The sequence below is a fragment of the Trichoderma citrinoviride genome (assembly GCF_003025115.1).
Source record: "Trichoderma citrinoviride strain TUCIM 6016 unplaced genomic scaffold BBK36scaffold_2, whole genome shotgun sequence".
NCBI classification, from domain to species: Eukaryota; Fungi; Ascomycota; class Sordariomycetes; order Hypocreales; family Hypocreaceae; genus Trichoderma; species Trichoderma citrinoviride.
This window is the reverse complement of record NW_020194710.1, coordinates 2,828,622-2,852,586: the sequence shown is the minus strand read 5'-3', so window position 1 is coordinate 2,852,586 and position 23,965 is coordinate 2,828,622. Positions and strand designations below refer to the sequence as shown.

Genomic DNA, 23,965 nt, shown 5'->3' with positions numbered 1-23,965 from the left:
GAGTTAAATCTAAGTAAAGAAAGAAAAGAAAAGCAAATATTAGAGTAAAGGAAGAAACATTTCTCTCAAACTCGAGAAAGTGTATCATGTGTATGAGTATAAGCTGTGCAATGTGTATTACGCCTTTTTCATTGCCGCCTGTGATGTTTGATGATTGGAATGATTCTCAGTCAGTGTTCGGCTGAGATTATACAGTAATATGTATAGAAGAAGGCACATGTCGACTCACCAAGTAGCAGTCCTTCAACCTCATGAATTCCCGAGCGCACTTGTCCTTGGTGACATCGTTATAATCCGCCACGATGCATTTCCCATACGCAGTAGCCTATTTGCACCTTTCCTTAGCATGCACAAGTTTTGGAATGACAGCTTTCTTCATGGTAAGGTACGGTACCTCTACTGAACATTTGGCGACTGCCTTGGAAAGTTTCTGGATAGGGCGGGTGGTGGACGTTGGAGGGTTCATTGTGTGGGGTGTATATCTCGTCGAGATTGATTTATTGATTATAGACGAGAAGTAGGGTTTGCCGCGAGGTCTGATATAGGTTGATAGTAAAGAATTGGAGGGGGAGGAAGAGACGTCGAGATGCTTAAAGGTTGAAGTTGCGGCGTGGATTTGGCGCTGTTTGATGGGAGCTTTGTTAGCGTTGGTGGGGAAGTGTTGTATCTTTCATGTCATTTATTCTGTTGCAGATGCAGGTGGCAACTACAGATATATTTTGTTTATTTTTTTTCTACTCGAGATTTGTCGGACATGGAATCATATGGCGCATTCTATCAAGGGCGAATAACTTCAAACTTGGGTAGATTCAATTGAAGATTACGTTCTGGTTAAGAATCAAGCCCAAGGCGAGAAGCTCCTGCAAAGAGGGCCGAACAATAGATGGCCGTCACACACTGTGAAGACAAATACTACACTTTCCAAGAATGACATCTTCAACGTCTGCCCACAATACCAAATCAGTGCTTCGCTCAATCACCCGCCCAGTGCCAAGTTCCGCGAACTGCTGTTTCGATGCTCCCGGGCAAGGATGCCTGGGAAGATCATGGGGTCGCTTCCGGTAATGTGGTCCCCTGCCGTGCTGCTGGCAGGCAAAAGAGGCTCTGCTGCATGAGAGTCGATGAAGGATGCATGTCCCCCGGACGCTACATCCTTGGGCTCAGGCATCGTAGCCGCTAGAGAAGAAGGCTTCTTGATTTCTTTTCTCTCCGCTGCCTCGACGCTTCTCGGTGCGCTTGGGACGGCCTCATTGGCAGCACCGTATGCGGAATATCGATTCAAGCTGAGGATTCCAAATCAGTACAGGTACGGCTATATGTGAAAGTGTGACTGTGACAAAGGGGAGGACGCAGGGAGTCCTAATCACTTACATATCTCTCTCTTGGAGGAGCGTGTGGTACCGGTATTCCTCTCTGCGATCCGGCACGTTGGTCTTGGCCATGTTGTTCCCGTCTTTCCCAGGCTTGTCGAAATCTTGACCCAGCCACTGCTGCTTGATAGATTTCTCATAGCCACTCTGCTTCACCGAATTCTTCGCCAACTCGCACATATCTACCGGGCTCAGCTTATATATCTGCGCAGCCACGGCATACTCCTCGATCAGGGGCTCCTTGGTAAAGGCAAACTGCAGCGGATCATCCGTGGACAAGGAGACGTTCAGGCCACGCTTGAAATACTGGTGAAAAGGATTCCGTTCATAGGCCAAGAATAACGCGTTGTTGCTCAGCGGCGACATGGCGATTCCGATTTGCTCGAGATAGAAGACGTACTGGAGCAAAGGAACTTTCCGCAGCAGCAAGCCATGGCTGATGCTATGACAACACAATGCTGCCACAGCCAAGTGTTCGCTATCGCCAGCTTCTCCACAATGAGGCCGTAGAACAAAGGTGCTGAAGCCGCGACTCCGCCGGAAGTGATTCAACGAGGTCATGTTGGCATACAAGAAATAGATCCAGTAGCTATACGGAGGATTCTGCTTCGTATCCCAAGCCCTGGGCACGGGGAATTTCCTAAAGAGCCGTCTTTCGATCTTGCTCTCGTCATCGACGCTGTCGAAGCCAATGACACGTTGGAGGAATACATGTAGCTTTGGATGACGCGAAGGATCCATTGTGGCCTCGAAGAGCGGTTGGAAGATGTTGCGCACGACTTGCTCGAAAGTATCCATCAAACCACTTGCTTTATACACGTCGTAGAGGCGAGGGATCTGGATCAGCCACCGAACATTGTGAGAAAAGAGCTTGTTGTCCACAACCCAGGCCGCAAGCTTATCCCATTCATCAATGGACTTGCCGTAGACGGAGATGCGCCACTCGACCATCTGGTATTTACTGGACTCCAAGTCGGATATCACTTCCTTCGTTATGTCGGCCAGGTAGCGCCCATGCATGAAGTTGTCAGTCTTGAGGAAAATCGTCCTCAGGCGCGACTCGCCGATAGGGTTGTATTTGAGGTTGAATTTATCGAACCGGTGAAAGGAATCAATGTGTGCCTGGCCAGTTAGAAACGCCGTTGCGTCGAGGAACATTCCGGGGTGCCATGGAGGCTGCGACTTACATGCATATCAAGAGTGTCGATGCTCAAGTCATAAGCTGTCAAATTGATGCTGGCAAAGACCTCTGCCAAGGTGAGATACTTGCCATCCCGGAAGAGCACAACTTCATTAGGAGACTTCTTCATTTTACTCTTAATGAATCGTAATAGATGCTTTTGGTTCATGCAAGCCGAATGATGGACGTGCGTATCCACCTTTCTAACGTTGTAGAAATCTCGATGCGGCACTTTTTTGCTATCGGCAGTCTCCTGATATTCATTGAGGAGAGCATAGAGGTCGAATTTCCCCTCTAGATACTTGAGTCGACGAAAAGCAAAGCTTTTGCTCGGACCATCCGATGAAACTCTGATTATTTCCTCCAGATCCACGTAGAATTCCCGGATCGTAGGCACACGTATGGCGGGAGACTTAGTGGCCGGGGAGTCGAAAACCTGATAGACTCCTTCGCTGTCGAGCTCGAAAGTCATGTCACTGGTGTCTGGCAAAGGAAGCAAGTCGTCTAGGCAGAAATCATCCCCGATACGGTGGCCAGACTTTCTTCTTCTGATAGGTCTCCTCCGTTCAGGAGGGTTTGTCGAAGACTCTATGCCTTGTTTACCGGTCTCACTGGAGCCATGGCCGTGGCTTGGGACCCACGCGGGTTCAGGAGGAGGGGGGTATATTTCCCATCCAGGGGCATCTCTAGGGTTGTCGTTTGGGCGTTGATACGAAATAGCAATATACCTGCGTCGTGTATCAACTATTCGCTGAATCTGCTTCGAGATAGCACCGAGCTCAGCCGTTATGTGAGGCTCAGTGTCAAAGAGTGCATGCCCTGCCAATCCAGCAGTGGGGTCATTGGCGGCCTTTGCGTCTTTGAGGATGTAGCTGGTATCAAGGCTGGGCTTGTGAAGATGTGATGGAGTGAGGGGGTTTGTTGATCCAAAGGGCTTGAAAGGGACCTCTACGGCATCTGGCGTATCTGGTAACAGCATAGCATGATCAGCAGTTCGTTTCCTTTTGGCGTGCTTCGCAGATTGATTGGCTTAATCACCATCTGGGTCAAGAACCAATGAATCAGCCCCGTACTCTGTAGCCGGGCGAGATCCTGCGAAAATGAGCGGACTTTCGAATGGGGTTGCCTGCGGCCATGGAGAGTTTCCATTGCGCGACCGCTGGTAGAACAGCTTGGCCTCCGTTTGCGTCGTCTGTAGTTCCGCAACGGCATCATAGAAGGTGGTGCGCTCTTCAAAGTCCCGGAGTAGAAGTCCATCATCAAGATGTCCCTCGGTGTCCACAAGCGGCTCTGAATGCTCTCCATGGTCGACCAAGCCACTGGCGGCGGGTTCTTGCATGGGCTCGTCGTCGCCTTCGTCTCTGGTACGGACCGGGAGAGACACGCCGCCGCTCCCATGTAAGTCGCGGTCTATATCAGATTGGTCAGGAATAGTGGTTGAATTGATGATCACCATATGGAAAGGGAAGAGTTGAAGATGGTCCCCGTTCTGTTGAGATGCCCAAGCACGACCTCACATGATGCTTTGTGCTTTGTGCTTTGTGCTTTGTGCATCGCAGTTGTTGTAGCTGCCAAGGGTACTCAAGCTCAGGAATCGACTCACCAGCCATAGCCCTTATTTACCGAATTCCGGTACAGCAAGACGCCGTCGAGAGCAAAAGGAACAGGGCGACGCCTGCGTTGAAGGAATCAACGAAGCGGTTAGTCCGTGAGGGAGGAATTAAGGTTGCACGGCAAGATCTAGGACTAAAAGCCCGAAGGCGTCTGAAGGCGTTGGTTGGGAAGGCGCCGTGTCCAATAACACTGCTGTCGTGGCTGCCAGGCAAAAGAGAGCTAATCCGTGGCAGGGCTAGGGCACCCTGAACAGGACTAGCGCGTGCTGCTTGGCAGGAGTCCGATCTGGAGTACCTGGTACTTGAGATCGATCTCATGTGCATCACAAGAACTTGCATCACAAGACTTTGCAGGTACATTCCAGATAGAGAGTCATGCTTGCATTCAGCATCTCCAGGAGTCAATGCAGACTTCTACTAAGATTGAGAATAAGCAACTCTCAAATTCGTAGCGGCTGCTTACCGGTTTGATTGACTTCATTACACGAGTCTGTATTCTAAGGTATACATGCTAGGCTCTTCTATCGAATGGTCTATTCTAGAGCTTCGAGTATTGACAAGCCGCCTTCCGTATAGGACTCCGTTGCGGATCTTTCTATGTGTTTAACGGTAAACGACTCGCTCCGAAACGGCCAGTATAATCTCGCGTTGCAAGTTATAACATGAATGCCGAGGTCAAGCCTTCTTCTTCTCCTCTGACACAGCCGGTTTCGGGGCAACGCTGTAGAGGCCTGCGGCTCCAAACACCACTGCTGCGCTGAGAAGAGTAGTGGCTGTGAGAGTGTTTCCAAACAGCCAGATGCTCAGCAAAAGGCTTACGAGCTTCCGGATGCTCAGGATGATCGTGACAGTGAGCGCTGATGCGTTCGCTGCAAGGAGATTCACACCTCTGATGCAGGCATACTGAGTCAGCACATTGGCCGAGAGATAGGCCAGCTGGGACGGGACTCGCACGGGCTGCAGCGGCGCAGCGAACGGTATGTACAATTCAAGAGGCGTGCTCTTGCTTAGCACGAGTAGATTGCGCCACATGGAGGGCGCAAAGGGCAGAAACAACGGCAACGACAGGATATGGGAGTAGAACAGGTTCTCTTTCCACTGCGGCCCGTACTTTCGATACGTTGCCTCGGTATACAGGCCCATGACGGCCGAAAGAACTTGGGCCACAAAGATAATCAAAAGCCCGGGATTGAATACGGGGTCGGCACCATCTTCAGACGTTTTCTGCGTAGCTTGTCAGGACGAGGATTGTGACACCAGTGGCAACGTGGCAAGCTAGCTACCTTGGCTTTGGAATCGGACCAGGCGGCAAGGCTGACGCCAATGCTGAGGACAAAAACTGCGAAGATCTGGGCTCGAGAATACGATTTGCCGCAAAGGTAGCCAGCAGCCATGGTCGTGATGCTACCTCCAGATCGGAGGATGATGTGGACCGGCACGGAGATGTTGTAGCTAAAGGCATGGTTGTTCAACACGTTGATGCTGAAGAACAGCAGGATATTGACGAGCCAGCGGCGAAGAGGGACGACATTGGGAGCCACGAAGAACGGCGGCCGTGTCCTGTCGAATTGCGCAATGTAACCAGTGATGGCGATGAACAGGAACTGAACAAAGGTGACGAGCGTTCCTACGTGGATAAGCGCATGGTTGGAATCGATCTTCTACGGGAGTGGGCGTGCGAGTGCAGGTATACCGTTTGCGGGCTCGAAGCTATGGGGTAGTCAGCAATTGAAGTCTGTATCGGGTCAGAGACATTGCTTACTTACTTGATGATTGCCTCGAGAGCATAGACCTGTAGAAGGATGCCGTTCAGTCACGCCGAGCGCGATCAATTGCGCTGGGAGAGAGCACCTACGTTGGAGCAGCATCCGCCAAATATCAAGACTGTCATAACCGCCGTGGCAAACAGAGTCGAGCCGCTGTCGACGGCGAAGCGGCGCACCGCATTTGCCAAGGCATGCGATGGACGGCCCTTGATGGGTGTCGACTGAGCACCGTTATCCGGTGTCAGTTCGGCGAGAGGAGGCTCCATTGCGTCTCTGCTTGTCGAGGCATCAAGATGGTGCCGTTTGGAGGAACACTTGTATCAACAAGCCGCAATGAACACTCTGGCTGCTATCTAATAAGTAAAGCCATATATAGCATTCGAGCAGCTCTATCGGCATATAAGCATAAAAGCATAATATTCCTTGGAAAATACAAAGCTTAGATAATTAAGATATTTATACCTTTAAAATTATAAGAATTAAAAAAAATTATTTATATAATGTTAAATTTTATTTTATTTTTATTTTATTATAATATATATTAAAGTAAGTAGGTAATATATATCTAGATATTATTTACTTTTAATACTAGTACTCATAAAGTTGTCTTGGCAAATTATCCTTGTATCAGTCAAAACTACTACTCAAACAAGTATAGTACCTTTGTGCTCTAGCTCCCTGGAGGGGTAGGTGCCGCCAGTAGAATGACGGAACGTAGCGACGTAAGTCGGATAGGTACCTAATTGCTTCTTTGGCGATTCCACCGTCAAGCAAACCACCAAACTCCAACCACCAACCACGATCTCTAACTGCCAAACCAATCCGCGTGGTTCCTGGTGCCCTCGCCCGTCAACGAACCGCTGCGAATCGCTCTTCTCCTTCTTCCCACTCTGACCGGAGTATCAACCTCCCCAAGAAACAAGATCCAGTCCTCAGCCAGCCAGCCACGATGCCGACCACCACCGCGGAAACGCTCTCGCTGGTGACCAGAAACGTCTCCGTCGCTCCGCTCGTCCTCCTCTCCGCCGTCGACCACTACAACCGAACAGTCACCAGCAAGACAAAGAGGCGGGTGGTCGGAGTTCTCCTCGGCCAGAATGACGGCAAGAATGTGAGGGTGTCCAACAGCTTCGCAGGTACGTCCAGATTTTGCCAGCAATGGCTGCATCTCGCAACAAGCTAACGACTCTTGCCCAGTTCCTTTCGAGGAGGACGAAAAGGACCCTTCAGTATGGTTCCTGGACCACAACTACGTCGAATCGATGAACGACATGTTCAAGAAGGTGAATGCGCGGGAGAAGTTGGTGGGGTGGTATCATTCGGGACCGAAGCTCCGTGCCTCTGATCTCGAAATCAACGAGCTGTTCAAGCGCTACACGCCCAACCCGCTGCTGGTCATTATCGACGTCCAGCCGAAGGAGTCGGGCGTGCCCACCGATGCGTACTTCGCGGTTGAGGAAATCAAAGATGTGAGTAGCTGTCTGACGCACTGGAACACGGGATAGGGACTGATGACTGATGTTCGCTTTCCCGCTCTCTAGGACGGAACGACGACTTCTCGAACGTTTGTCCACACGCCGTCCATCATCGAGGCCGAGGAAGCAGAGGAAATCGGAGTTGAGCACCTGCTGAGGGACATCCGTGACGTCGCTGTTGGCACCTTGTCCACGCGCGTCACCAACCAGCTCCAGTCGCTCCAAGGACTGCATCTTCGGTTACGAGACATTGGAGCCTATCTCCAGAAAGTCCTCGACGGCCAACTCCCCGTCAACCACGCGATCCTCGGCAACCTACAAGACGTCTTCAACCTTCTCCCCAACCTCTCTACGCCAGAAGACGACAGCAAACACGAACTATCACACGCCATGAGCATCAAGACCAATGACCAGCTGATGGCCATCTACCTCAGCAGCCTGATACGCGCCATCACCGCATTCCACGACTTAATAGAGAACAAGATCCAGAACCGACAGCAGCAGGACGAGAAGGAGCCGAAGAAGGACGAGGCCAAGGACAAGGACGAGAAGAAGGACGCGGCCGCCACCAACGCAAACGGGGAGTCCAAGGAGAGCAGCGATAAGGAAAAGCCCAAAAAGAAGTAATGAGGGGGAAAAGTGAATCTGACGTCTCCTGAACTCGGAGGCCAGGCGGTGCTTTGAGTAATATAAATGAACTACTGCTTTCTATACGTTTGGTGGCGGCAGACCGCTAGACAAAAAATCAAAATCAAATAGACATTGAAGGAATCAGTGAGGCCTCATGTGTTCCATTGTAGGGGCGTATTAAGGGCCTCCAATTATGGCAGCCAACTCTTCCTTTGTTATGTATCTGTCTCGAACATGGCCCGTGGTAGTCTTCCATTTCTCTGCCAGTAAGCAGGCAAGAAGATGTTTACAGCATGGAAAGTCATCATCGGGCGAAGCCAGTTCCAAGCTGGCGGGCCGTAAAGGCAATGCAGAGCTCTGGCAAGGTTGCTGCTCGTCCTTGCTCTTTGCATCGTAATGGGAGTACGCATCGAGAGCGAAGCCTCCGCAGGAGCAATTCCATGCGTCAAGATGCACCGCGTAGGTCTTGGCCCTCAGCGGCGTATGCCGTCTGCGTCTGGACGTTGGCGAGGCGGCAGATTGGACTGTGTACATGCATATCCGACCTGTGACGCCCGGTTCTTGCCCGTTGTTGGCACTCCGGCTCGTCGATTGTTCATCCGTAGATCCAATTTCGGCTTCAACGACGGCATGAGACAGCACTGATGCTGTAGCTGCCTCAGAGGCCCTCTGCTCCTCCCCATCCGCCACAACGAGACGACTGACGAGCCCCCGGTCCAGCATGTCCAAGGCCGGCAAAAGGAGATTCGGGAAGATGACGTGGAGCGTCAGCAGTTGCCGTCGCCAGTTGGAGTGTTGTTCGGCAAAAGGCGAGGGCCGGTCTGTGATGGCCTTGGAAACAGCAGCAGCAGCAGCAGCATCGGCGGTGCCGGCGGCGAACTCGCTTCCTGCCGGGAGAGGCGATGGCGGGATGAGGGCCGCGAAGAGTTGGCGGTGGGATGGGAGATGCTCGTCTCCCATTCTTCCTTGGAGAGCGCGCCTCGATTTATAGGAGCCAGGATCTTGTCTATCTGCCGAGGGGACTTGACTGTAACGAGGCGGCTCTCGTCCTGGAGTCGCTAAGTGTGGCGTTCATTGGCCGTGGTCTGTTGGTATCATGTTGCTGCGAAGACTATAATCCCGAAACTTGGAAAGAGAAGAGGTGTGAGAAAGCCGAAGTGGTTATGTTCTTTGGGCGACTTGGATGAGCCAAGTTTACTAGGTACAAATGAGGTCTGTTCAAAAGACACTTAAAGTCACATAACAGCCGGTGTTCTCCTCTAAACGACCCCCATTAGTCTGATTTAGGTATTACATGATTTAAATTGCCATTTCTTGTCTTTTTTATCTATTCCGCTACAACTACAAAAATATACTGCAAAATGCGCGTGATGTTATACAGAGATCTACCAATTACACCCACTCCTTGGGCTCCTTCAGCACGTCCACCAGCCTCTGCTCCCTGCTCTTGGGCTCCGGCTCGTACATGTACTTCCAGCTCGCCGTCAACGGCAAGCTCATGAGTATGCTCTCGACTCGTGATCCGGGCGTGTTGAGCCCAAAGGCTGTGCCTCGGTCGTGGACCAGGTTGAACTCGACATACTTGCCTCGGCGGATCTGCTGCCATTCCTTCTCCTTTGCATCAAAGGGCATGTCCTTGCGCTTCTCGATGATGGGCACGTACGACGGCAGGAAGGCCTTGAGGCAGTCCTGGACGAATGCAAAGGTGTTCTCCTGGTCGCGCTCGCTCTCGTCGAGATCGTCAAAGAAGATTCCCCCCACGCCGCGGCACTCACCGCGATGCTTGTTGTAAAAGTACTTGTCGCACCACTTCTTGAATCGAGGGTAGTACGTCTTGTCGTGCGAGTCGCAGGCCTCCTTGATCGTCTTATGGAAGTGGATGGCGTCCTCGTCGAAGAGGTACGATGGCGTCAGGTCACAGCCTCCTCCAAACCACCACGCCTGAGAGGTACCGTCGGGATTGGCCGTCTCAAAGTATCGGTAGTTGAGGTGCACCGTTGGGGCCATGGGGTTGGACGGGTGCAGCACCATGCTCAGGCCGGCGGCGAAGAACTCAAGGGACTCGACATTGGGGTCGAGGTTCTTGTGGTTCTCGCGCATCTTCAAGATGGCAGGCTTGGGCAACGACCCGTAGACGACGCTGACGCCAACGCCGGCCTTTTCGAACACATTACCCTCCTGCAGCACGCATGTGATGCCGCCGCCGCCATTGGGCCGTGTCCACTCGTCTTTCCGAAACTTCTTTCCGTCGATGCGCTCGAGTTCCTTGACAATCACCTGCTGCTGCTCCTTGATGAACTTTTCCATCCGCAGGCGCATGGGCGACTCCTCGGTGACAGCCGCCTCTCTCTTCTTCTGCTCGTCCTTCTCGGCGAGAGTACTGACGTCAAGCTTCGCGGATTCCGCCGTTGACTAGTAAAACAAACAAAGGGGGACACGTGTAAGCTGATTTCGGAGCATGAACTGCGTCTCCCCTGGCACGGCGTGCAAGACTCACCAAGCTGTAGGCCAAGGGAGCCGTGACGCCAATTGCGGCGGCTGCGAGCCAGACGACTGCCGAGGACGAGCCTCCGAAGCTGGCGGGAGTTCGACGGCTGCCCGAAGCAGTGGATGCCCATCGATTCAGGGTCAATTGGCCTCTGGGAGCCCTTGTTGCACGCAGGCGAACCTGCGAGGCCACGCGCTGAACATAGCGAGAGGCAGCCGAGGGCGCGGCCATGGCGGGGGGGTTGTTCCGACGGTGATGGGAACAAAGAAACGAAGTGCTGGGGCCTGGACAGAAGCGTAAGACTGGCCCCTACAAAAGACGGGAGACGCTGAGTTTAAGAACGACACGGCCTCGAGCGTCAGCCGGAGATGGAGAAATTTCGAATCTTGGATTCTCGTTGACTTGGGCAATTGGCCCCTCCACCGATCGAGCCACCGGCTTTCTTGGTGGCGTGTTCGGCGGGTTGACATCTTCCCACGCACAAGTCGTGCCGGGCCGGATCATGGTTTGGTTCGTCGGCACAAGCTCGGATCGGGCGATGGAGCGGGAAACCGTCTGACCGGAGCGTCTTCACCTTGACGGCTCGAATGAGTAGTGGAGGGAGAGTACGGACGAAGGAGGAAGACAGGTAGTTTATCCCGGGACCTGAAAGAGAATTTGAAGCGAAGATCAAAGGTTCTTATTCTGGAAACCGAAGAAGAGACAAAACAAGGACGTTTCTAACAAAGACGTTCTTTATGCGCCGAGGCGTAACAACTTTGAAGTGCTGCTCTGAAACCTCTTTCATCTTCCACTGCCGCTTTGGCATCTTGTCAAAGACATTACCGCTCTGTTGCGCTGGTGGGTTCGGTGAATCATCTTACACCAACCCAAACGTTCTGGAAGTGCTTCCAAGAAGTGATCTGATCTTTGTTAGAGCCCACCCTTGCTCGCGATGGAAGCGAATACGGCGCCAAACAAGCACACAAGCGCTGCCCAGCTTCAGCAACCGGCCAGGCAGAGCTAGAGCACTCGAACCTCTTTCGTAATCTTTGTCCCTTGCGCCTCTACTAAGGTAAGGTACTGGAGCAATTAGTAAGATGGCGTGTGGCTGGTGCTCGCTCCGTCCCTCGGGGAGCAGAGGTACCTCTACACGCAGCCGTCGGTACTCCTGTCAAGCCCTGGAGAATGCCAAAGGTGCAAGCCTCGTGACTGGGTGACTCGGCGTTGGGCACAAGGGTCCGGCAGCTGATCATGTGGCCGGCGGTGCCAGGTACCTTGCCAAGTACTCTGTAAAGACGGAGCCCTCGGCGGCGCTGCGGGAGCTGCGACGTGCTTGTGCCATACAGTGACGCTGCAGCGCTGCACTGTGGGACTGGGTGTCAAAGGGTACTGTGCCCGCGCGCAGAGGAGGTACCTTTGCGTGGGGAGCTGCCGGCTCGCGCGAGTACTCGCCCCGTACCGCGTTAGGACTCGGGGCTCCTGGCGCAGCTGGCACCTAGAGTCGTTGTAGGCCTCGTACCCCGGAAGTATCCTACGAGTTGATTCACCGCGTCCCGCATCGCCCTTTGAGCACTAGCGCCACCCTCCGCCCAAGGCATCAGTGCGAGCCTGCGCTGCGTTCAGCAAACAAAAGTGACATCCACGGTGACAAGGTGACAAAGCCCGACGCTCAAAGGGCAGCACCTGGCAGAAGAGGCGTCACTGCCTGCCTGCGCCTCTTGCCTTGCCTTGCCTGCCATACCTTACCTTGTCTGGCCACCGCCTTGTTCAGTCCAGTCATCGGGCCAGAGTCACTGGGTCACTCACCCCTCTCCCACGTCGTCACCAACCGACGCCTACTATTAAACCTAACCCGAGCCTCGACATCATTTCTGCATCCCTACATCCCTCAATCCCTTTTTCCTCATTCATCCAACCCCCCTTTCCATCTCTCCAGACCGCGCCAGCTTCGACAGAGCCGCTTACCGCAGTCGCCCTATCTGTCCGCCTCTAGCTCTAGATATTTATCGCTGAGTCCGCCCTTTAACATCGCCGCCGCCATCGCATCTCGCAGCCGCGCCTCGACTCTAGCTGTCGTCACCGAACAACACTCCCGCCCCTTAACCTCCGAATATCGCCAAGATGCGTAGCAAGTTCAAGGACGAGCACCCCTTCGAGAAGCGCAAGGCCGAGGCCGAGCGCATCCGACAGAAGTATTCCGACCGCATTCCTGTATGTCGTCACCTGCCGTCTTCACGCTTCCTTCCCTTGTCCCATTTGGGTTCCTACCAGAACCCAAGCCAAGCAACATGCACCCATCCGCTTGCTGCGGCGTCCCTTTTTGAATCTTGACAGCTGACCGAGTCCCCCCCTTTCTGTACAGGTCATCTGCGAAAAGGTCGAGAAGAGCGACATCGCTACCATCGACAAGAAGAAGTACCTGGTCCCTGCGGACCTGACAGTAGGCCAGTTCGTCTACGTCATTCGCAAGAGGATCAAGCTCTCTCCCGAGAAGGCCATCTTCATTTTCGTGGATGAGGTCCTCCCCCCCACCGCTGCTCTCATGAGCAGCATCTACGAGGAGCACAAGGATGAGGACGGGTACGAGCACCTTCTATTCCTCCCCCACCCCCCTTTACGTGTCGATCCTGTTCGCTAACATTCCGCTCTCCAGCTTCCTGTACATCACCTACTCCGGCGAGAACACCTTTGGTACCGCATAAACACCGAGGCGATACTGGGGATCATTCCAAGCTGATGAGGCTGATGCTGGCGTTCTGGTCGTTGGGCTTATACTCTTTTTGATTGATGGGGGATACGGGAGCTATATGATATTGCGAATTGATTGCTTTCAGGCAAGACGAACCAGATTGAAGCAGGATGCCGAGGCATCTCCTGTCAACCCCTCTTCGTCGCACGCCTTGCTTGCCAGGAGAATGAAGCGTGTCGCGAGAAAGGAACGATGAGCAACTCACGTGTAGGCAGCCAGGCAGCGTATAAGTCGCTGCGGCCTCTTCTACGTTGGATCGTCTTGCTCTCGCCTTTGCTCGCCGCACCTATGCCTATCACTTTTTTTTTAGTCGATGCAATCACAGAGGATTAATCTTAGCATATCCACCAATAGATGTTCTGTCCTACCCCTATAACCCCTTGCGTGCTCTGACTCTTTGCGCAGTGTGCTGTATCTCTGAGGTGGATCAGACGCACGGAGCATGAAAACAAGACATTATCATTGGTAGATTAAGCCATTATCATTGGTAGATTAAGCCACTATCATAGGCATGAGCATCGTGAAGGGCTCAAAGGGTATATACAACGTCCCAGCAACCCAAGATTGTTCTCCAACGAGAGATACACCCTCCCTTGTCCCAATTTCATTAAAAGTCGTTATAGGGGAAAAAAAAAAGTCATCCAAGAACAAAGAAAACTCAGACCCAAATCAAACAAATGAAACCTTTTCAACATGCGACTTCATGATGCCATCGTACTGGTGCATGACCTTTTCGTCGATGGACTCGTGGAAGACGTCCACCTTTGTGGAAGCAAACTTGCGCGCGCTAATCTTCTTCTCGAACAGCACGTCGAGCTCGGCAAAGGTGCGGCCGCGGGGCTCGGGGATGCGGAAGTAGGTGTAAACGATGCAGCAGAAGCAGATGCCGCCCTGCAGAACGAAGGGGGTTAGTCTCTTTACGAAAAGAACAATAAAAGGGAGAGATTGATAAAGGGGGGGGGGGGGGGGGGGGGGGGGGGGCTTCTTACCCAGAAGAACCCGGTGTAGTTGCTCCAATCCCAGGCCGTGGGGTTCAGCATGTATGGCGTCAGAACGTTGGTGATGATGCCCACAATGTTGCTATACGGAAAGAGGTTAACAAATCTGACAACGATCGGACTGTAGGAACAGAGGGACCATGAGCTTACTAGAGGTTTCGTGCCAGCACAACCGTCTTGATCTGCAGTCTGCGAGACGAAAGCTCGCCGACGAGGGAGTAGCACACGGTGCCGACGGTGAGCTGGTAGAAGAGGGCCCAGACAACCATGATGCTTCCGGTGGCGAGCGAGCCCTCTCTCCTGTGCGACTCGGGGACCAGGCCCAGGAAGCCCAGGACGAAGAGCATGCTGCACAGGCCGCAGAGGCCGTACAGGTACAGGGAGCGACGGCCGATGCCCATGGTCATGAGGCCCCAGGCGCCAAAGACGCCGACCATGTTGATGGCGTACTGGCCCAGGGCGAACGAGTACGAGTCCTTGGTGGAGAGGCCGGCTTGCTGCAAGAAGTAGGTGGAGTAGTTGGAGAAGGCGTTGCCGCTGAGGTTCTGGATGGCCCAGGTCATGCACACAATCTCGGTGCGGCGTAGGTCGACGCCCTTGAAGCAGTCCCAGTACGTGGCGCCGGCCGTCATCTTCTCCTCGAGGGCGGTGGTGTGGACCATCATGGCCACCGTCTCGTCGGCGTCAAAGTCCGTCTCGCGGTTCAGGCTGGTCAGGCGGAGCAGGGCCTCCTTGGCCTCGGGGGCCTTGCCCTGGCGGACGAGCCACCAGGGCGACTCGGGGGCGAAGTAGATGGCGACGAAGAGCGGGAGCGGCCACATCCACTGCAGGCCGTAGGGGATGCGGTACGCCCACTGGTCGTTGCGCTTGAGCATGGCGTAGATGACGCCGATGCCAATCTCCTGCCCGAGGCCCCAGCAGAAGTTGACGTAGGTGGTGAGGTACCCTCGCAGGGCCACGGGGCAGACCTCGGAGGCGTACGTGACGGTGATTGTCTGGAAGATGCCCCACGGGATGCCGCACAGGATCTCGGCAACCAGCAGCGTCTGGACATTGGGCGCGGTGAAGAAGATGGCTGTGAAGGCGGCCACCAGGACGAGACAGCCCATGACCGTTTTTCTGTAACCGAATCTCTCAGAGACAAAACCGTTGATAAAGAGACCAATGATTTCACCAACAGTGGCGCCCTGTTTGTTTTGGCCAAACGGTTAGCTCTCTTCATACTGTCACAGTTTTCGAGATGGTTGCGGCTTTGAAGAAGCTTCTTTATAGCTGCAGTTGGAGAAAAAGGGGGAAAACAACGACATACGTTGCTCAAGCCAGACTGCCATCTAGCTGGCACCTGGTACGTGCCGTCTGGGTACAGCTCGCCGTATTTCTCATTGAATTGAGGGAAAGCATCTGGCAAAGCGAGTCAGAGAAGCGTCAGCTAGAGCGCAAGGCTGAAAAAAAAAAAAAAGGTGAAGATGGCCGAGCGTAGAAGTGCCGAGGAAGTCTCTTACAGAAGTTATTGACCAGACTGACATCGTAGCCTTCCATGACGATGCAGGTAGAGATGATGATGCTCCACGCAATGGCCTTGGGATACAGCTTGATGCCCTGGAGCAGAGTCATTGACTGTTCCTTGGCAGCGGCAGCTCGGGCGCTCTCAATGACCAGGCGTTGGTCCTGGGAGAAGTCGCCTCCATCGCCGTCGACGTCCAGGACGTCGCCGGTGGAGGCATCTTTGGACGTCGGAACGTCGACATGGTCTGGCCGAGGAGAGTCAATCTCCTTCTCATTGGCGGATGAAGCCATGAAGAGAAGCTAGTGGCGCGAAGCCGCAAAAGAAACAGAGGAGCAAAGGGTCAGAAGCAGAAAAAAAGGGTATCACAAGAACATCAGGATGCCCCGGTGTTGTCCACGCTCTTCACAGTCAAGTGGGCTGGAACCAAGAGGAAAAGTAGAGGTGGCCACGAGAGGGGAGGATAAATATATGAAGCACGGAGGAGGAGGAGGAGGTGAAGAGCAAAAGTGCGGAGACGAGCAACGAGAGAGAGAGAGCGAGAGAGATGGAGAGGACGAGGTCGAGATGCCGTGCAAGGCCAGGGTCGGTTCGATGGCCGCGGGTCGAGCTAAGCCGAGCGCTGTGGTGTCGATCCAATGGAGCGAGCCCGTTTCTCTGGAGCCTTGACCGAAGTGGGCTTTGAACGAATCGGTCATTATCGTATGTATTATTATGTATTGCAGCAATCGCACACAGAAGGCGAAACGAATGAACGATTGTGATGGTGACTACTTGTCAATCGCTTCCTTCTCCTCTCTCGACACGCTCGCCGCTGTCCATCCTCACAGGATACGACAAAAAGAAGGCGGGAAAAAAACTTTTTGTCTAGCTCACCACATTCTTCCTTTGGTGACACTAGGAATTAGCAAATTGCAAGGCCGGGAGTGGCTCGTTGGCGGCGGAGGAGCCCGCAGGAGAAGCTGCTTAGGCTCTAGGTTCTAGGAACACGCGACCTGGTCTAGCCTCAGTCCGGCAAAGTAGCAGCATAACGGCGATGGGGCAAAATGTGCTATCGACTGGGTTCAGACGAGGCTTTTTGCTTCTGGTTTCGGTTCTGCTTTCCACGCCATTCTATTTCCCCTGGTCTTGGTCCTGGGGGGTCACCGCTTGTGGGTTTTTTGTCTGACGCTGTTGGTTGTGGTCGTTGGTTGATGTTTCTCGGTATCCATCACTTGCAGGAGCTGTAGAAATTTCTGCAGGGAAAAAGGTGTCCCAGTCCCAACGCCCGCTTGAGCCTTGGTATCCAGGCCGGAGCAAGGTGCCCAGAGGCAGTTGATTCTGACAGGGGCTGCTTGGAGACGGACTGGCCTCAGCATATGTAGATGGATAGCCGTGACTAATCTTTGTCCCGACGAGATATGCAAATGCATACGGTGAAACTGCCGACGAGAATGAGGTCTGTAGAAGTATGTACAGCTATCACAGAGCAACTCATGGACGCCGTGGGAAGTAGACGCCGGATCCGAGCAATCTCTTGTTTCCCCCCACGGCGGATGAGACATGTAGCACCAACAGCATCTGCAAGTCATGGGAGGTCGCACTCGGCAGGATCAGTAGTAGTAGTAGTATTAGAGACAGCAGCTCTGCAGCAAGGCTGACGAACCGTGGCCTCGAAACCGCCGGGCCAATAACAGGCGCCGCGATTCTACAGTACGTACGAGGTACACCAGCAACCCGTCGGCACCAGCTGTCGTCACATCTCCCGCATCCCCACGGGGTAGAATCTGAGATGTCGCGATGCGGGGGAAGCGCTAGATGCGGCCGCTTGACAGCTCTGACCCATCCAAGCCTGCCCTGCCAGGAATCTGCGCAGCTTGCGTCTGTCGGATCGGGGGGCCCTTGGAGGTTGCGGCTGTTCTGGCGATGCCCAGGCGAGCGCCCTTTTGGTGTCGTGGGCCGGCCACAGCAAAAATCGTCGCTGGCCCACCAATTCTTCGGCGGCGCTAGCCGAGAGGGGAGAAAATCGAAGAGGCCAACTCTGCTGGTCTCGCCGGTGATTTTCCTGTTTCGGTAATTTTCCTGGTCTTCCATGGAGACAGGCAGAGGGAATCCATATTTCCATATCGATATGGCTCAAAGGGGTATCTGTGGCCTGCCTGGTGATGCCTTCATCTTGGGGCTTGCGGCTGCTGTTGAAGAAGCACGTTGGCGGCATCCATGAGCTTAAAAAGCTTGTTTCCCCCAACCTTGTCGCTAGTCGGATATAGCTGGCAATGGCTCGAAAACCCCATGATGCGGAATCTGTTTGGCGTTTGGCCGAGGAACCAGAGTTTGAGAGCCGATGATGTGACGGCAGAATTGAGTACAGACTACGGGTTGTAGGACTGATGGCTACGCCAACTTTGTCTCTCTTAAGCTAAGGAAAGAGGGAAGGCAATTACTCAACTGACGAGATCTTCTCGCAATCGCTTCCACGCCAAATTAAGGTACCTCTTATGAACTGGGAGGCAGGTAATACCCAGAGGCCACATCTATAAGCACTCTATTTCCCCTTGAAACAACCAGCGAGATTCAGAACGAGACAGCACCTACATACTGTCTACCGACCCAACCTTATAGGTCTTCAAATCTACAGGTCTAGCAGCCAGTAGCCACAATAACCACTTTGGAGAACAATCACTCATCACTCCCGCATTAGGTAGTCGGTGGTCTATATCTTGCAGCGATATCCCATCACTCGAGTTCACGCCTAAACCCAGCCGGCGATATATTTGCCCGCAGTGCCGGGCATTTGAAGTTGCAGCTCTTCTCGGAGGCATGTCGGAGCGGACTGTAGCTGTGTAGGTCGAGTCTTCTCCGAGTCTTCCCCGCACAATTTTTGCGACAAATGGCGAGCTTTTGGTCAGGGGAATCCTCGATATCAAGCTTGATACATAAAGAAGCTACCATTAGCGATGCTATCCAATGTCTTATAGACCACTGCAGTATCTTAGTAAATCACAGTCTCGAAAGGGCATCCTGACAAGAATGCAGCTATTGTAATAGATACCTGGGTAATAGTACTAGACTACATAGAGAAAAATAAAGCAGTCATTTTATTCCCTCCTTGTCTTTTTCCCCGTTTCCACCTAGCGGTGCCTTTTGCTCCGAGCTCACTAAACCAACACCAGCCAGGCGACCCACCAGAATTTTGCTCAGCAGCCCAGCGACATCGAACCACCTCCGAAGTCTGACTGTACCTGATCTTCCAGTCTGACTACCATCACCTCCTTGGCCTCACCTCGACTGAGCAGCTTGACGAGCCTCAGCACTTTTTGGGACACTCAATTGCCCGCTATAACATCTCTTATCCCGCTTCCTTAGCAGGCCGTTTGCCCTCTCTCCCCCCTCCGTCAAACCCCCGCCTCCGATTCCTCCCGAAACCATGCTGTCCGCTCTTCGAGTTGCCAGCAGGCGAGCCGTCCTGCGCCCTGCGACGCTGAGGCTCACCAGCCGTGCTGCCTTGTCTACTTGGATCAACGTCCCCCAAGGCCCTCCTGTGAGTTGGCAATAGTGCCGGCGTTGCTTGCGTTGAACCGTAACTGACCACCGGATATAGGATGTAAGTTGATCGATTGGCTGAGAAACCCGGCCATAACCGTCGACCGATACAGATGGATATACAAAGACGCCAAATATCCACCCGAGATATCGATGATTCCTCTATACATCAATTGCACCGGATTAGCTAACAAGGTTCTTGTTCGAAATGCTCATAGGCTATTCTTGGTACGGCTGATCTTCTCTGACATCTGCCGCATATGTGGCAAACCCAATCTTGCGTTGCGTTCCTGGCCGGCTGACTCTTCCTCTTTCTTTCAGGCATTACCGAAGCTTTCAAGGCCGACAAGTTCGAGCAGAAGATCAACCTCGGTACGGTGCCCCTTCGCGTCGTCAGCAGCTTTCTAGATCCGACATCACACCCTCCGGGTCCCCTCTGATGTGCAGCAACGTCGACTAAAACATGATACTTGTCCACTTATAGGTGTTGGCGCATACCGTGACGATGCTGGCAAGCCTTACGTCCTGCCCTCGGTTCGCGAGGCCGAGAGGAAGATTGTCGACGCCAAGCTGAACAAGGAGTACGCCGGCATCACCGGTGTCCCCGAGTTCCCGCCTCTGGCTGCCAAGCTGGCGTACGGACCCAACCAGGACGTTCTCGACCGTGTTGCCATTACCCAGACCATCTCCGGCACCGGTGCTCTGCGTCTCGGCGCTGCCTTCTTCCAGCGCTTCTACTCGGGCGACAAGAAGATCTTCATCCCCAACCCGTCATGGGCCAACCACAAGGCCGTCTTCAGCGACGCCGGCCTCAAGGTCGAGACCTACCGCTACTACAACAAGGACACCATCGGCCTCGACTTTGAGGGCCTGATCGCCGACCTCAAGGCGGCCCCCCTGGGCAGTGTCTTCCTGTTCCACGCCTGCGCCCACAACCCTACCGGCGTCGACCCCACCCCCGAGCAGTGGAAGGAGATCTCCAAGGTCGTCAAGGAGCAGAACCACTTTGCCTTCTTCGACATGGCCTACCAGGGATTCGCCTCTGGTGATACTGACAGGGACGCCTTTGCCGTTCGATACTTTGTCGAGCAGGGCCACGACATTGCTCTGTGCCAGTCGTTCGCCAAGAACATGGTAAGCAAAGATAGACTCATCATCACTAAACGGGGCTACTATGATGTCCATCGCACGAATGCTATGAGGAAAATGGAAAGCTAATCGGTTGACCAGGGTCTCTACGGAGAGCGTGTTGGCGCCTTCTCCCTGACGACTGCCGACGCCGATGAGAAGAAGCGTGTCGAGTCCCAGCTCAAGATCCTCATCCGACCCCTGTACTCCAACCCTCCCATCCACGGCGCCCGCATCGCGTCGGAGGTCCTGAGCAACCCCAAGCTGTACAACCAGTGGCTCGGCGAGGTCAAGGAGATGGCCGACCGCATCATCACCATGCGCGCCCTGCTCAAGGAGAACCTCGAGAAGCTCGGCTCCAAGCACGACTGGTCGCACATCACCAGCCAGATCGGCATGTTCGCCTACACCGGCCTCAACGCCGAGGAGATGGAGAAGCTGGCCAAGGAGTACTCCGTCTACGCCACCAAGGACGGCCGCATCTCCGTTGCCGGCATCACCAGCTCCAACGTTGGCCGTCTGGCCGAGGCCATCTACAAGGTCAAGGGCTAAAGAGAGAGCGACCCCGAGATGTACACTAGATGGTGAGGATGGAACAGAAAAAAATAAAACGGAGTTTTATACACTATCGCGAATCGTTTCATCAAAAGCGAGAGGTGCTCTTTCAAAACCCAGGATATAGGGGCCAAGAATACAAAGAAATCCCGGCGTTGTTGATTAGTTTCCAGATCACTGTTTTGTAATAGTCGATGTAACAATATGATGAAGCAACGTCCCTAACGATGTATTGTGCCCTTATGCCTATGCGACGTGTCATGCTCTTGGGCAAAAAGACCAAAAAAAAAAAAGAATGATAATGCGCGCTAAATGTACGAGTCAAACAAACGATGGTCATGCCTTCACATTGCAAATCATGAAAGTCGTAATCGGTCCATATCCCTGTGCGCATCGTCGGCGTACGCCACGCCAGCGTCTCTCGATGCTCTTCTCCCCCTTTCATCATCATCATGCACCGCGTCGTGACCCTGGGTGTAATGCCCATCGTGCGCATCGAGATCAGCCTGCAACTTGCGCGCCCTCGCCTCAATCCGCGCATTCGCATCCCTGAGGTGGGCCACGTAGCGCTGCAGCGCGGCCGTGCTCTCGGGCGTGTACACCTCCTTCCTGAGCCTCCACATGGCCTGCTCGGCCTGCTTCTCGGCGCGCTGCGCCTCGAGCGAGACGTCGGAGGCGCGGAGCTCGAGGCTGCGGGCGATGACGCCGTGCTTGGCCTCGAGGGAGCGCACGAGGCAGGTGAGGCACTCGGACAGGATCCGGAGCAGGTTGGTCAGGGACGCGACGGTGCGTATGCGGGCCGCTTTCAGGTTCTCCTCGGCGGCGGCCAGGCTCGCGTTGAGCGCCGCAAAGTCCTTGGGCAGGGAGGCGACGTGGCGGTGGAGGTAGGACGGGTTCACGGCCGGGTGGGCGAGGCGGGCGAGCCCGAGGGCGGAGGCGTGCAGGCCGGACGCGACCAGGTCGGCGAGGTCGGGCAGGAGGGCTTCGAAGTCGGAGAGCGGCGGGCTGGACAGCAGGAGGGCGAGGGAGTCGGCGGGGAGCGCGTCCACGGCGTCGAGGAAGGGCGGGAGGATGAGGAGGAGGTCGAGGAGGGCTTCTGGCGTGGCCTCGGCCGAGGACTGGGCTTGGCGCTGCTGGAGACGCTCGCTGGCTCGTGAGAGGCGTGTGGATGCCGACGACGACGACGATGACGAGGACTTCGGCTCGGGAGGCGTGGCGGTTGCGATGGCGCGCTCTAGGAGGTAGTGCCTTGCTGCCTTGTGGCGATGCTTGTCCAGGCCCTGGGAAAAAGGGGAATGGCAACTTGTCAATTTTGGACAATCCATAACGGAGGAGGTGTAAGTTGGAACCAAGTTCTCACCTTTTGCACCGCGGCTCGATCCTTGGCCTCGGCATCCTCTCTCGTCGAGCCATCCGGGTTCAGAATGGCCGTGGTGATGACCCGATAGAGCTTGGCAAAGTCCGGGTTGCTCTGCAGCATCTTTTGCTCAACGGGAGGAAACATGGCTCTCTCTCTCTCTCTCCACAGCCCCCGGTTCGGGAGCAGAAGTATTTCAGTTTCGGTCAATCATCAACCTGAAAGCACAATGAACATGGGGGAAAAGAGACGAAAAAGCTCGATTGACAAAGCACCATGCCTTGCGGCTGTTTCAACCCATTCCCCCCAGCGAAAGAAGCCCAACTGCATGAACGTGGGGTAGTAAAACCAAAGGAGTGCCCAAACCAAGGGGTTCATTTTTAGTGCAACTGACAGCTCTGCTTCTCAGCCTTACCACCAGCGCGCGAAAGCACCGCGGGGTCTCGTGACCGTCGACACTCGTACTGTAAGTATTCAGTACGTGCCCGGGTGTCCCGCCATCGGAGCCGGATCATATAGATGATGCGCGCTCTCATCAGATTGTGCGCAACTCCAAACAGGCCATACCAAAATTCTCCAGAAAGCTGGTGGGATCGAGGGGCATCAACCTCAATTGAGCTCATAGCCTTGCTCCAACGCCCCTTCAATGGTCTTGCCATAAGGTCACTGAGCATCTCTCTACTTGTCTCGACATTTTCATCCCGACAGTAACGAGCAAACAGACCGCCATGGCGCCCGCACTGCCCTCGTTCACGGCCCTCGCGGCCTCGGCCTCACGATCGCCCTCGCTCCTCGCCTCAACCCGCCCCTCGCTCCGATCCCTCTCCCAGATCATGCAGCCTTCAATACCATCATCATCATCAACGACAACTGTCGCCCGCACCTTCTCGACCACGAGCCCCCGCCCAACAAAAACCGTCAAGCCGCACCGCCTCCCCAGCGACCTCATCCCCCCCTACCCCTACGGCGAGCGCCGCATCTACAAGCAGTCCAACGCGGGCCTCTACGGCGCCGCCCGCATCCGCTTCGGCAACAACGTCGCCCCCAAGCACAACAACAAGTCGCGCCGCTTCTGGCGCCCCAACGTCCACGTCAAGACGTTCCCCATGCCCTCCCTGGGCGCCCGCGTCAAGACCCGCCTCACCCTGCGCGTCCTCAAGACCATCCGCCGCGAGGGCGGCCTCGAGAGCTACCTGCTCAAGAGCAAGCCCGCGCGCCTCAAGGAGCTGGGGCCCGGCGGCTGGAACCTGCGCTGGCTGCTCATGCAGAGCCGCGCCGTGCAGCAAAAGTTCAACGACGAGAGGGTCGCCCTCGGGCTCGAGCCCCGCGAGGTCGAGGACAGGGACGATGTCATTCAGTATGCGCTCGACTACGCCACGCCCGGCCCGTTGAGCTTGAGGAGCCAGGCGACGCTGGCCGAGATGAGGGCTGCGCTTGATCACACCTTTGTGCTGGGTGATGAGGACTTGGCGGATCTCGAGGGCATCCAGGAGCTATCCGATGAGGATGAGGAGCTTCTGTTGCGAGAGCTGGATAGGGCCGAGGAAGAGGCGAGATCAAGAGAGCCCAAAGTGTAAAAAAAAAATAAAGAAAGGCGCCGCGAAGTAACGACTCTCCAGAACTTTTTCTAGTCATTCTTTTTTTCTGT

At 54.4% G+C, this 23,965-nt stretch overlaps 11 protein-coding genes across 11 annotated transcripts; 4 read left to right on the top strand and 7 right to left on the bottom strand.

The window, feature by feature from the left end:
• Nucleotides 1–187: 187 nt before the first annotated feature.
• On the bottom strand, nucleotides 188–466 carry BBK36DRAFT_1189542 (hypothetical protein; the record flags this gene model as incomplete). The annotated part of the gene is made up of 2 exons (XM_024896628.1): nucleotides 188–325; nucleotides 395–466. 2 exons carry the CDS (start codon nucleotides 464–466, stop codon nucleotides 188–190), a joined length of 210 nt encoding a protein of 69 aa, XP_024753420.1.
• A 510-nt stretch (nucleotides 467–976) lies between these two features.
• BBK36DRAFT_1111572 (AMP deaminase) lies at nucleotides 977–3,889 on the bottom strand (the record flags this gene model as incomplete). The annotated part of the gene is made up of 4 exons (XM_024889716.1): nucleotides 977–1,283; nucleotides 1,372–2,492; nucleotides 2,558–3,507; nucleotides 3,589–3,889. 4 exons carry the CDS (start codon nucleotides 3,887–3,889, stop codon nucleotides 977–979), a joined length of 2,679 nt encoding a protein of 892 aa, XP_024753419.1.
• Nucleotides 3,890–4,835: 946 nt separating this feature from the next.
• On the bottom strand, nucleotides 4,836–6,195 carry BBK36DRAFT_1189525 (UAA transporter; the record flags this gene model as incomplete). The annotated part of the gene is made up of 3 exons (XM_024896627.1): nucleotides 4,836–5,387; nucleotides 5,447–5,821; nucleotides 6,019–6,195. 3 exons carry the CDS (start codon nucleotides 6,193–6,195, stop codon nucleotides 4,839–4,841), a joined length of 1,101 nt encoding a protein of 366 aa, XP_024753418.1.
• Nucleotides 6,196–6,576: 381 nt separating this feature from the next.
• Nucleotides 6,577–8,061, top strand: BBK36DRAFT_1134445 (proteasome regulatory subunit 12). Its single transcript, XM_024892310.1, is given in 5 exon segments — nucleotides 6,577–6,709; nucleotides 6,801–7,058; nucleotides 7,078–7,084; nucleotides 7,127–7,398; nucleotides 7,471–8,061. 4 exon segments carry the CDS (start codon nucleotides 6,879–6,881, stop codon nucleotides 8,029–8,031), a joined length of 1,020 nt encoding a protein of 339 aa, XP_024753417.1. The 5' UTR covers nucleotides 6,577–6,709; nucleotides 6,801–6,878; the 3' UTR covers nucleotides 8,032–8,061.
• Nucleotides 8,062–8,211: 150 nt separating this feature from the next.
• BBK36DRAFT_1189514 (hypothetical protein) lies at nucleotides 8,212–8,994 on the bottom strand (the record flags this gene model as incomplete). The annotated part of the gene is made up of 1 exon (XM_024896626.1): nucleotides 8,212–8,994. The coding sequence occupies one exon, from the start codon at nucleotides 8,992–8,994 to the stop codon at nucleotides 8,212–8,214; it is 783 nt and encodes a 260-aa protein (XP_024753416.1).
• Nucleotides 8,995–9,426: 432 nt separating this feature from the next.
• BBK36DRAFT_1156644 (hypothetical protein) lies at nucleotides 9,427–10,753 on the bottom strand (the record flags this gene model as incomplete). The annotated part of the gene is made up of 2 exons (XM_024893945.1): nucleotides 9,427–10,446; nucleotides 10,532–10,753. The coding sequence occupies 2 exons, from the start codon at nucleotides 10,751–10,753 to the stop codon at nucleotides 9,427–9,429; spliced, it is 1,242 nt and encodes a 413-aa protein (XP_024753415.1).
• Nucleotides 10,754–12,625: 1,872 nt separating this feature from the next.
• BBK36DRAFT_1166291 (light chain 3) lies at nucleotides 12,626–13,206 on the top strand (the record flags this gene model as incomplete). Its single annotated transcript, XM_024894888.1, has 3 exons — nucleotides 12,626–12,715; nucleotides 12,867–13,084; nucleotides 13,158–13,206. The coding sequence occupies 3 exons, from the start codon at nucleotides 12,626–12,628 to the stop codon at nucleotides 13,204–13,206; spliced, it is 357 nt and encodes a 118-aa protein (XP_024753414.1).
• Nucleotides 13,207–13,922: 716 nt separating this feature from the next.
• On the bottom strand, nucleotides 13,923–16,048 carry BBK36DRAFT_1189506 (maltose permease; the record flags this gene model as incomplete). Its single annotated transcript, XM_024896625.1, has 5 exons — nucleotides 13,923–14,144; nucleotides 14,243–14,333; nucleotides 14,402–15,438; nucleotides 15,561–15,652; nucleotides 15,754–16,048. The coding sequence occupies 5 exons, from the start codon at nucleotides 16,046–16,048 to the stop codon at nucleotides 13,923–13,925; spliced, it is 1,737 nt and encodes a 578-aa protein (XP_024753413.1).
• Nucleotides 16,049–19,153: 3,105 nt separating this feature from the next.
• BBK36DRAFT_1134443 (hypothetical protein) lies at nucleotides 19,154–21,173 on the top strand. The gene is made up of 5 exons (XM_024892309.1): nucleotides 19,154–19,257; nucleotides 19,291–19,306; nucleotides 19,762–20,411; nucleotides 20,508–20,957; nucleotides 21,037–21,173. The coding sequence occupies exons 1-4, from the start codon at nucleotides 19,162–19,164 to the stop codon at nucleotides 20,955–20,957; spliced, it is 1,212 nt and encodes a 403-aa protein (XP_024753412.1). The 5' UTR covers nucleotides 19,154–19,161; the 3' UTR covers nucleotides 21,037–21,173.
• Nucleotides 21,174–21,328: 155 nt separating this feature from the next.
• On the bottom strand, nucleotides 21,329–22,467 carry BBK36DRAFT_1084108 (hypothetical protein; the record flags this gene model as incomplete). The annotated part of the gene is made up of 2 exons (XM_024888941.1): nucleotides 21,329–22,240; nucleotides 22,321–22,467. Coding segments are annotated over 2 exons (1,059 nt in total), but the record flags the coding sequence as incomplete, so codon positions are not given.
• A 683-nt stretch (nucleotides 22,468–23,150) lies between these two features.
• Nucleotides 23,151–23,894, top strand: BBK36DRAFT_63998 (hypothetical protein; the record flags this gene model as incomplete). Its single annotated transcript, XM_024898412.1, has 1 exon — nucleotides 23,151–23,894. One exon carries the CDS (start codon nucleotides 23,151–23,153, stop codon nucleotides 23,892–23,894), a length of 744 nt encoding a protein of 247 aa, XP_024753410.1.
• Nucleotides 23,895–23,965: the final 71 nt, after the last annotated feature.